This window comes from Carassius gibelio, chromosome A8 (assembly GCF_023724105.1).
Source record: "Carassius gibelio isolate Cgi1373 ecotype wild population from Czech Republic chromosome A8, carGib1.2-hapl.c, whole genome shotgun sequence".
Lineage (NCBI taxonomy): Eukaryota > Metazoa > Chordata > Actinopteri > Cypriniformes > Cyprinidae > Carassius > Carassius gibelio.
Window position 1 is genome coordinate 23,218,513 of NC_068378.1, and position 12,065 is coordinate 23,230,577.

At 36.5% G+C, this 12,065-nt stretch overlaps 1 protein-coding gene across 3 annotated transcripts in view; it reads right to left on the reverse strand.

The window, feature by feature from the left end:
* The window catches only part of LOC128018931 (TBC1 domain family member 22B), a 46,773-nt gene that overhangs the window by 15,349 nt on the left and 19,359 nt on the right, over positions 1-12,065 (reverse strand). For all 3 annotated transcript variants that reach the window (XM_052604820.1, XM_052604821.1, XM_052604819.1), the window contains 2 exons: positions 6,312-6,418; positions 4,253-4,328 (listed from right to left, as the gene is read on the reverse strand). In XM_052604820.1, the coding sequence (XP_052460780.1) occupies positions 4,253-4,328; positions 6,312-6,418 (183 nt within the window). The remainder of the gene's footprint in view (positions 1-4,252; positions 4,329-6,311; positions 6,419-12,065) is intronic.

A 12,065-nucleotide genomic window follows, 5' to 3' on the forward strand; every position in this document is an offset into this window, starting at 1 on the left:
TTGTTTTTATGCATTCAAATAATTAGACATGCTGCAACACAGAACTTGGTATCAATAAAACATTTGGTGATGGAAAAGAAAATATTTCATTGTGCCCTCAACATGCCATTTTTGTTAAACTTTCAACAAACTGAGGTGACATTGTATAAGTTTCATGATTTTAATTAATTAGACATGCTTTTTGATATTACGGTGTAAATTAACCATTAAAAAGGATTCTAGAAAAATGTGAAAATAATTTGGGAAAAAATAAAACAGATTTCAAAGGGCCCTATATTTAACACACAATTAAAACAGTATATGGTTTTTATGTATTTTAATAAGACTTGATGATTGGTGATTTCTTAACAATAAAGAAAGTTTTCATGTGAAATGCCAAGCTGTAAAACTATAAATAAGTTATTACAAACACTCGATGCTGAATTGAAGCGAGATTTGAGTAAAAACTCATTCATATTATAAAAAGTCTTAGTTTGGTGCTAATGTTAGCTCTAATGCACCGGTTACCCCGCAGTGATTGCAATTCATGATGTTTCAGAAGAATTCACCTGAGGCTGTAAGAAAATATATTGTTTTCTAGAAAGACACTTTAAGTGGATAAATGTGTATTGGATCAATGCAATGTGGACCAGGAGACCATAAGGAGTGGATAAAGATTTTCAGTTTCATGAAATATTTAACAACCTTATGTTATATGTTCACCTATTCAAAAGGGCCCCTTTTAGCTGATATGTTTCATTTAATTTCATGTTCAACAGGTTTGTTTTTATAGCACCTAAAATATATTGCATGTAAAAAAAAAAGTGTTTGTTTCAGCCAGTAAAAAGATGGTTACCACCCTTATATATACATACAAACACACACACACACACACACACACTGCCCTCCATAAGTATTGGAACAGTAAAGACAAAATTGTTCTGTTTGATGTGGAGTCAAGAAATCTGTAAATATGATTAAAAGATGAATATGAGACAAAACTACAGAATGTCACATTTTATTATTGGGTGATTCAACACAAAGATGTTTTACCAGCTAAGAAGATCTGCACTTTTAGAGTTTCATCTCCCTATCTGATGTGAGCATATGTATTGGTTGCCTCACAGGTCTTTCTAAGTGTTCAGCTGTGTCCTTTTGTATTCATTCTTCAGATATTAAAAGCAGGGAATGTGTCTTATCAGTTATATCCATTGCTTCTCCATTCTAAGTCTTGCATTTGACGATGACACACACAAACCAGGATGAAGACGAGGAAACCGATTCTGAAAGAAAAGCAAGCAATTTGGATGCTAAAAGAAAAGACTAAGTCAGTTAGAACTATAGAAAAAACAAAGGGAATAGAGAAATCAAGAGTTTGGAAACTACCAGAAACATCAGCAACCAACGATGACCTGATTGGCTGAGAAAAACCACAGTAGTTGATGATGCTCTGTCAATCTACAGTCCGGAGGAGATTTTGACACAGCATTACAGAAGCTACACAGCAAGATGCAAACCTCTGATCAGCTCCAAAAATAGAAAGGCAAGATTCTTCACAAATGTGAGCCAGTAGAGTTTTGGAGTTGATGGACCAATGAGACAAAGATTCACCTTGATCTAAGTGATTGGAAAGCAAAAGTGTGGAGAAAAAAAATGGAATTGTAAATGATCCTAAGCATACAACCTCATCTGTAAAGCTTGGTGGAGGTGGTGTCATGGCATGAGCATGCATGGCTGTCTCTAGAACAGGACCTCTTGTGTGGCATGGCAGTAGCAGAATTAATTTGGAAGGGTACAAAATCATCTTGGCTACCAATATTCAAGAAAATGCCACAAAACACATTAGGAAGCACTTGATATTATATTAGGATAATGACCCAAAACACCCTGCCAGTTCAGTCAAGTACTTTATCAGGGCAAAGAAATGTAAAGTCTTAGATTGCCCAAATCAATCTCCAGATTTAAATCCGATTGAACATTAATTTTACCAGCTGAAGAGGAGACTAAAGACAGGAACTAAACCCAAAACATATCCATATTTGAATCATATTTGCAAATGTCTTGACTCCACAGCAGAGAAAGCGATTTTGTCTTTACTGTTCAAATATGAGGACACTATACAGTGTTTGTGTGTGTGATGGATGTATGTATGCATGTATGTATGTATATGTGTATATATATGTGTATATATATATATATATATATATATATATATATATATATATATATATATATATATATATATATATATATATATATATATATATATATATATATATATATATTAGGGCTGTCACTTTTGTGAAAAAATCATTTTCGATTTTTAAGACATAAGTGTTCATTGAATCGATTGTAAAATAACGTCAAATAACGGAAGAATGTAAAGAGAGCGCTGGAAACATGTCAGCAATATTTCCTATTTATTGGAGTTTCATGCAGAAAAACAAACAGCAACAGGAGTGCAACATTCTCAAAAATATATATATGCAGAGGGGACGAAATCTCCAAGATTATTTTAAATAATGATTCCTTCCATTTCAAACAACTCTTCAAAAAATTAAACTTTAAATGGACTTGAGAACAGTCCATGTGTGTTTTTATTAAATGTAACCGAAAATCTCAAAAAGGCTAGGGCCTTTACAAATTTATTGGACAGGAAAACAAGTCAATCAACATTTTCGGGGTTCAGAGGAGAGCATTTTTTATTCACTATATTGATATGTCCAGCTGTTGAGAAGACGCGCTCCGACCACACTGATGTCCCAGTGACACTCCGGTACTTCATTGCCAGCTGCGCAAGCTGGGGGTATTACTGCCAATTTTCCACCACAAAAGCCGGTCACTGTCAGCTTGCAATGGTCCTTTTCATAACTCAGCATCTCCTGTAACTAGATGCGCGAATGAGGCGAATTTGCGTCTAGGGCAAGGTTGAGGGTTCGATTCCCCGGGAACACATGATTGTAGAAAATTGTTAGCCTGAATGCAATGTAAGTCGCTTTGGATAAAAGCGTCTGCTAAATGCATAAATTTATTACATTTTTATTTATTTAATTTAAAAAAAACGTGTACTTGCTAGTGAATTTTTTCAATAGTCTTCTCAAAGTGTAATTGGTTTTCCCTTCGCTCAGTCCACTCCATTCGTCTCTCCTCTCAAGCTCACTTCCATGTGCCTTCACACCCTAATCACAGGGGCTTATGGGGAATTTATTTCTCTTCTGCGCCCCCCGGTGAGACTGTGGGGTCTGCTATTGCTCACGGTGCTGGTGGATGCTGATGGATGGGAAAGAGGCGCGCGGCGGCTCTCACTGAGCGTTTCAGTGTGGGTTGTTCAGCTCATCACACCAAACACTGTGAAACAGGGATGTAGGCGTCCAGATGGTATACACACTCTCAAGGAAAAAAACAGAGGCGGACTAGTGGAATAATGGAAACGTGTGATTCCAAGAAACCGAAACGGCCAACACCATGGGAAAACAACTTTTCCGAGGTGATGAACAAGATCGCACCCTGGCAGAAAAATAACTCCTTGTTGTTTTGAACATTTTGCACTGCTATTTAAGGTTCGAGACAACTAGCTCACATCATTCTGGAGGGCAAAGGGCAAAATAGATGGGATCATTTGAGGGACTCCAGACTCTGCCATTTTGTTCTGGCAGTCATGGAGTGTTATTTGTGCTGAAGCTTCTGAGGGTGCTAAAAATAAAATAAAAAATCTGACATGTCGCAAAAAGTGGCACACGGTTGGGCCCAAAGCAGCTTTGACGACTACATTTGAACTATTCATAGAAACCTTTCAAAAATGTTAGGCTTCTCAACAACTACAACAACTGACAAAAGAAATAAATACATCTAAGAGTACAGCTTTGTTAAAATGTCAAAAACAAAGTGCAAAAAGAGAGTGATTTACCTGTTTGGGACCAGGACCAACTATACCAAACTTTTTAAATAACCATTTTACCCAAATACTAAAAAAGTTGTAATCATTTACTCATTCTAATGTTGCTGCAAATGTATTTTATTTTTATTTTTTAGATATTTTATGGAATGTTCACACTGCTCTTGATCTGTGGCTGTTCAATTCCAAATGGTAAATAATCTTAGCATCTTGAATTTTTATAAAATGTAATTTTGATATATAAGTTCTGATATATATTTTTGATAACATGTGAATGAGCATATTATCAGAATTCATATTTTTACACAAACAATTGCTTTAATTCTATGCAGTGTAAAAGGGAATTGGTAGATGATGTGTTTGTCAACATGATCTTACCATCTATTCTGCTAACGAGCTCTTCCAGCGCCTTGACTTTAATCTGTATCCCAGGCTGGGCAAATGTGTAGTTGTCCTGATACAGAAAAACAAAGGAAGTATTTAGAACATGGAATAATTGATCTATCAACTTGTTAAGCCTCTTTCACATGACTTATATAAGAGCTTAAATCGCTCCACACAAGCATCATGCGCCACTTTGAAAAGCCACCAACACATGAAAAGCACTGCAATTAGTGTACTGGAAATGCTCATTTTTTTCTTATGTGGTAATTGTCAAAACTAAACCTGTAAAAATGTTTTAAGAGCACTCAAACAAACAAATAAATCGCAATAAAAATTAAATCAAACCAAAAAACGAATACATTATCAATTAAAGACGGTTTACAAAAATATTTGCCTGCACGCTGAAAGTTTGAAAAGAAGGAGTTGAAACAAAAAAAAAACATATTAAATAAAAAAAAAATTATAAAATAAAATATGTATAGAAAAATAAGAAAACAAAAAACAGTAACGACAAAGGTGAAATTAAATAGTTTGATTTTACAAGCTGCTTATGCAAAAAAAGAAAGTGTAATGAACTGTAGGCATTATAACATCACATTCCTAGTTAATTCGTAACTTATGTATTTCCATCTCTGTTCCTCATCCCTTGTGGGTCAGTAAGGGCCAGTGGCAGTCTGCTGTGCTGTGGCTCGTGTTTAAGCCCAGGGGGACGACTGCATGGGAAAACACATTCTGCGTTCTGATCCATGCGTGTGCTCTGCCCTTCAGCTCGGCTCCACTCAGCCAATGAGCACAACACTGAGCGGCCCACAGGACAGCCTGACTGCGGCCTGCATCTGACCCTTGACCCCGCCTGCAGATGAGTGCCCTCACATGCTCGCCTCACTCTAACAGAGGGCCGTTCTCAAAGGAACACCGCCTGGATCTGAATTCCCCTAGCTTAAAAGTCCAAGCTTCAACTTCCTCTCAGAGTTTTTATGTCTCTCTCCCCTATGCGGCTAAGTGTCTTATCCTCTGGGGCTTAAGCACAACAAAGTCGGTGCCTTTTTTCGGTTTGTCTGAAAATTGTCTTTTTTTTTTTTTCCTTTAAATCGCATTGCATTCAGCTTGTCTTTGGCTTTTGGAAAAGAACAAAGGGACAGGATGACCACTACAGGGTTTAGTTTTAATAAAAAGACAAAGAAGAGATGAAGATGACACTGAGATACTGTCCACAGGAAACTGAGGATGAACCAAGAAGGTCTATAATGCCTGGAGAAAGCGATTACCATTACTGTCTTAATGACAGTAGCTTGGCTGGTGCATAATGTTTTTCATTTGGACTTTGTGAAGAATGGGATTTGAATTTTGCCTCCTTAATATAAAAAAATGAAATAAAATAAGTATAAAGAAATGTATAATAGAATTAAGAATAAAGATGATGCCATTTAAATGAAATATATATTTGATAATTATTCAATAACATTCCATCAACAAAAAGAGATTAAATTATTTTGAATTGCTTTATTTTTTTTTAGATGTATATTTTTATATTATATTATATATATATTTGTTTTGTATAAATTTATCTTATCTATATATTTACATATGCTTATAAAACAATTAATAATATGTTAACGGTAACAAAAATATTATTATTTATAATATTACTATGATGACGAAGCAGAAATGAAGAATTTTGCCTCCTTTGAATAAAATAAAAATATTAACAAATTTTTTTGATATTGATGATGATTATTAGAAAAGTTGTAGAAATAAAAAGACAAATAAATATGAAAACTGATGCATGAATTAACTTTAATGATATATTCATTTATACGTTTAGAAAAAATTATATAAAATATTCAGAGTCACAAAAATAGATAATTATTCTTATGAAGATGAAGAAAAAGAAAACGACAACAAGGGTGAAATTAAAAAGTTAGAATTTCTAAACTGCTTGTGCAAAAACTAAATAATTATAATGAATGTCTACTTTTGAATGGCCATCACTGGAGAAAGACGGTTATGGGATCTCTCATCCAACCAGTCAAACCTCAAGTGAATCAAATACCTGTATCCCATCCAGCAATTTGCTCATGCACCAAAAGCTGTCGGCCTCAATGTTTCGTTGTGTATCCTGGGGCAAGCTTGCCATTTCAAAATTTTCCACGTCTTCCTCTATGGAAAAGAACAGACACACACACACACACACACACACACACACACACACACATTTATGTTCGGTCACCAGCAGATCAAACCAAAATACATGCTGCAGGTGTTCTCAGCAGTCTGTGTTTTCTTGCAGGCAACAGCAGCTCTGGTGTGTGACGCGTGTGGTATGCACAGACACCACGAAGCCATTAGATCATTAGCCGGCAAACTGCATTCTTTATTCAACACATTAATCAAATCACTTTCTCACCCCTCTTCCTCCCTCCCACCGCAGGCTTCCCCTCACAGCCATGACCTTTCCTGACTCTTTAAACAGTATGTGCTAAATGATGCTGATACACACATTATGCCCCAGAGAGCCAGACCTGGCTGGAAGAGACTTCTGTGTGCCACTTCACGCACCTACTGCACAACTAATGTAGTCCTAGATCTCTTGATTTCATTCTTGCTTTTTTCTCAATAAGGATGGATGGATTGGGGAGGGGAAGGAAGGAAAAGGAGCTATTTTGATGAAGCACTGAGTAAAGAGAAAGAGAGAGAGCGCGCTCTAGGCATGTTTGCATGCAGCTTGTGCATCGCCAAAGCAATTCAGTCAATCACGCGACTGTTACTGCAGAACATGAGAGCTGAAATATAGATAAGAAGAAGGTCAGGTCCAAGGTCGTAGACACAATGAAGAATTCATGCTCTTGAAGGACCGCAGATACTCAACTGAGGACCACATACTGGAGACCGTGCTGACAACTGCTGCTGAGGTCTGTGGTTAGAGACAAAATCAAACCGATTGTCAACAGCAAACTTTCAGACGTATAAATGCATGAACGCTACGGTTCACAAGTTTGGGGTCAGAAAGATTTTTTTTTTTAACAAATTACCGTAATAATTTTGTAATGATGCATTAAGTTGATGAAAAGTGACAGTTAAGTTTAGAATGTTGTTTTTTTTTTTATAATAAATAAAAAAATATAAATTGTAAATTGTATTTATCAAAGAGTCCTGGAAAAACATGCATCTAGTTTACACAAACTATTAAACAGCACAACCATTTTTCAACTTTGATGATAATGAAAAATGTTTCTTGTGCATCAAATCAGCATAATAGAATAATTTCTGAAGGATCGTGACACTGAAGACTGGAGTAATGGTACTGAAAATTTAGCTTTGCCATCACAAGGTCAAATTATTTTTTTTTTATATATCACTATAATTCAAAATAACTGTTTTCTATGTTAATACTTACAACATTACTGTTTTTACTGTATTTTTTTAAATCACATATATATACAGCCTTGGTGAGCATTAAAAAAAACACAACAGTGTTAAACTTTTAAACAGTGTTATGAACCTTGTCCAGGGCCAGTGAGGGAACATAAATAAAATGTTTGTACCTTACAACAGTAGTGTATTTATGGAGTATTTCAGTAGTCCATACAGTCATACAGATTTAAATTGATATTAAAGTGAGTAAATGTTGACTGAATTGAAATTTGAACTATCCTTTTAAACACTGAAATGTGCAATTCCACCAGTTGTGACAAAAATATACTGTTAAAAAACTGTAACTTAAGACAACCTTTAATGAATGAATGAATGATTGAATGAATAATTGTTTAATTGATTGATTAATTGATTAATTAAAGATATTAAATCTTGAGCACAAATGGAGAAAAACTAACTTGAAAGTTTTTAGAATCGCGTGGAAAAACAGTATGTCCAGCTATAAACAGGCTCTAAAAACTGCCAGAGCTGAGCATACCTGCAAACTAGCAGAAAATAACCAAAATAATTCCCTCACAGTTTAATAGTTATGACTTTGTGAATTTCTTAATAAGAAAAGCAATACAATAACAAATGCAGATTCTACGGCGTCTAATACTTCAGTTTCATCCATCGCACCCAAAGATAAACTGCAGTGCTTTACAACCACAGGACAGGAAGAGCTAAATAAACTTATCACTGTATCTAAACCTACAACATGTTTATTAGATCCTGTACCCACTAAATTACTGAAAGAGTAATTAACTATAGCAGAAGAACAGATTCTTAATATTATTAACTCAACGTTATCTTTAGGTCACCTCCCTAACCCTTCAAGCTGGTGGTTATTAAGCTTCTTAAGAAACCACAACTAGATCCTTGTGAACTGGCAAATTACAGACCCATTTCAAATATTCTGTTTAGGTCTAAAATTTTAGGAAAAAATAATTGTCTGCTCAATTGAGCTCCTTCCTGCAACAAAAAAAAAAAAAAGATCTCTGAAGAATATCAGTCAGGATTCAGGCCACACCATAGCACAGAGACGGCAAGTTTTACTTGATCTTAGTGCTGCATTCAACTCATAGATCTGGGGTTCCTGTGGCTCAGTGGTAGAGCATTGCATTAACAACGCAAAAGGTTTGTGAAAAAGTTTATATTACGAACAAGTGAAAGTCGTGACATTTGCCAAGTATGGTAACCTATACTCAGAACTGGTGCTCTGCATTTAACCCATCCAAGTGCGCACACACAGCAGAGAGAAGAGAACACACAGTGAAAACACACCCGGAGTATGGGGCAGCTAAATATCCAGCGCCCGGGGAGCAACTGGGGGTTCAGTGTCTTGCTCAAGGGCACTTCAGCCATGAGTATTGAGGGTGGAAGAGACCTACAACTCCTGCCATCACTGAGACTCAAACCTGCAACCTTCGGGTTATAAGTCCAACTCTCTAACCATTAGGCCAGAGATGCCCCTAATTATCTAAGCTAACCGAGGGTGTTAAAAATTTTAAAGATTGGATGACCAATCTTCTCCTATTATATTCAGATGAGACAGAGATATTACTTATTGGGCCAAAAAACTGTTACTTCCTCTACAGTCAAAAATCTGGGTGTTATAATAGACAGCAACTTGTCTTTTGAAAATCATATTTCCCATATTACAAAAACAGCATTCTTCCAGTCTCAAGACTGACTATTGTAACACACTTCTAGGTGGTTGTGCTGTATCTTCAATAAACAAGCTACAGTTAGTCCGAAATGCAGCAGCTAGAGTCCTTACCAGATCAAGAAAATATGATCATATTACCCCGATTTTACAGTCTCTGCACTGGCTACCTATTAAGTTCCATACCAGTTACAAAATCACTTACCTATTAGGCCCATAATGGGTTAGTGTCTAGCTAACTAGTCTTCTACCACACTACAATCAATCACGCTCCCTAAGGTCACAAAACGCTGGACTTTTGGTAGTACCTGTACCTAGGATAGCAAAGTCCACTAAAGGAGGCAGAGCTTTTTCACATTTGGCTCTCAAACTCTGGAACCGACTTCCTGAAAACGTTCAGGGTTCAGACACACTCTCTCGGTTTAAATCTAGATTAAAGACCCATCTCTTTGGCCAAGCATTCAAATAATGCATCTCATAATCTTGTACTGCAGTTATATCTGATCAAAGCACATTATTATTCTTTAGCATGGTTTAAACAAATCAATTCTGCAATTTCAGCTACGCTAATTATGTCTCAATTTGTTTCTCTGTTTTTGCCACAAGATTGACATCGTGTGGTAACTAGGAAGCTACAGAAGCTTCAGTCTGGAACCAGAACACCTGAGAAGAGATGATGCTGACCCTCAGAGGACATTAGATGATGCCAACCCTGAAACAACATACAGAACTAACAAATTTAGCTTTAAGTTTGATTGCAACTTATAGGTTATATTGTCTGTTTGACAATGAACAACATATATTTCTGCCATACGTACATTAACTGACAGTCACCACTAATAAGCTAATCCTAAATATATTGTAGGAAAATAATTTTACGTAAAGCTGCTTTGCAACTATTGGTATCGTGAAAAGTGCTATAACAATAAACTTGAATTAAATGTAATTAATCAATTCACAGAAAATTTATTTACAAACAATTTACACAGAAATTAGCATTTAATGAATGTTATCCACAAATGTGAACCAGACTGATAGCAGGTAACAACTAGCAAAAACCTCTCTGCTCAAACTCAGAGCAAACTGTCAGTAAACCTCTGCATTGCAGCAGGAAGAACAGCTGATGTGGGGCCGAGATGGGATTCAAGTAAAAAAAGACGGATGGAGAACGACAGGAAAAAGCTGGCGGGGGTTGGGGGGGGGGTGTAAAAGGAAAGCAAATAACCCTCTTTGACCACAAATGAAGCATGCAGTGCCCTACTGGTCATGGGCCGGGCCATATGTCACTGGCCACAGCACTGAAGAGATTCCTGATCCATTTAGCTCTCCACATTTCCACATCACTCCAAAGCTTCGGACACACACACACACACACACACAGCATAAAGCAGATTTACAGAATGCAGGAGAAATCCTGTTTGTGGCACAAAGAGCGGCATTGTCACCCTGTTCTCTGACCCCATGGAGAAAAAGGGGGTTATTGTGCCATGTGCGAAAATAAGCGACCTGAGAGATCATTCAGTAATCATGGGTTAAGTCTGCAACTCGTGAAACAAATCACTGCTCATTCAGGTCATTCCGGCACGTCTCAGGTTGAGAATTAAATGATCCGTATTATTGAGCTCAGACTTTAAAAGCGGATTGGATGAGCCGTGTTCAAAGCCGTTTATAAAATAAGCCGACAGGCGCACACCTGGTGACCGCACATCAATTGAATTCTTTATTACTGGTATAGTTAACCCAAAATCCAAGATTTTTTCATTCCAAACTTGTATGACATTGTTTCTTTGGTGGAAAAGGACGAGTAATTTGATTTGAACTGGTTGCTATGTTCCATACAACTGCAATAAACAGGGACTGGAGTTTTCAGCTTTAAAAAATTATCTTAAAGAGGCTAATATAGGACTCATGCACTTTATTTAAAATCTTTCAAGCCATATAACATTTTCGTTTGACAAACAGACCGCAATAAAGAACTGATCCTAGGCATTCGCCCTAGCTCTACTTGGCATGTTCATCAGGAGAAGAGGCCATGTCTGATTCCTAACCAATTAGATTGATGGATCAGTTGATTCGGTTCACAAAACTGGTCTGACTGAGTCAATCACAAATTTAAACCAATCTGGGTCTTGTGCTCAACCCAACAGAGCCGTACTGACTTTTTATGAGGCTTTTTTTCTTTTACTTAAAAAGCTCCTGTTGCTAAATGTATGAAAAAGAGACACTGATTCATTCTTCACTAACTCATTCAGGTTGCTCATTTTCATCATCATTTTTGAATGATCAATTCCTTTAAATAGTCTTGTCGACAATAAACAGCAACTATAAATAGCCTACTGTTTATAAAACAAACAATACAGTTATTTTATGAAAAATTTACATTTTTGTTGAACATATTCAAGTCACAATAGCGGTGCATTTGTGATTTTACCCTCTTGCAACACCACCATTCACCAAACCACAAACTATTCTCACCCAGACCATCCATCAAATACTAAAACTGCACCATGAAGGCCCAAATAACAATCCATAAAACCAGGAAGGCAATAAATAATAAGGTGAGAATATTACACACCCTCTTCAGTAATAAAAAACCAATGTGTGTGTGAGGGACAGCTGAGAGACCGAGACAGGGCGTTGATGCTTTACAGAGGAGATTTCCCCACTGTCCTCTTTGTCTGTCAGGATAAATGTGATGATTTACCCTTTGAGAATATTCCCTCTCTC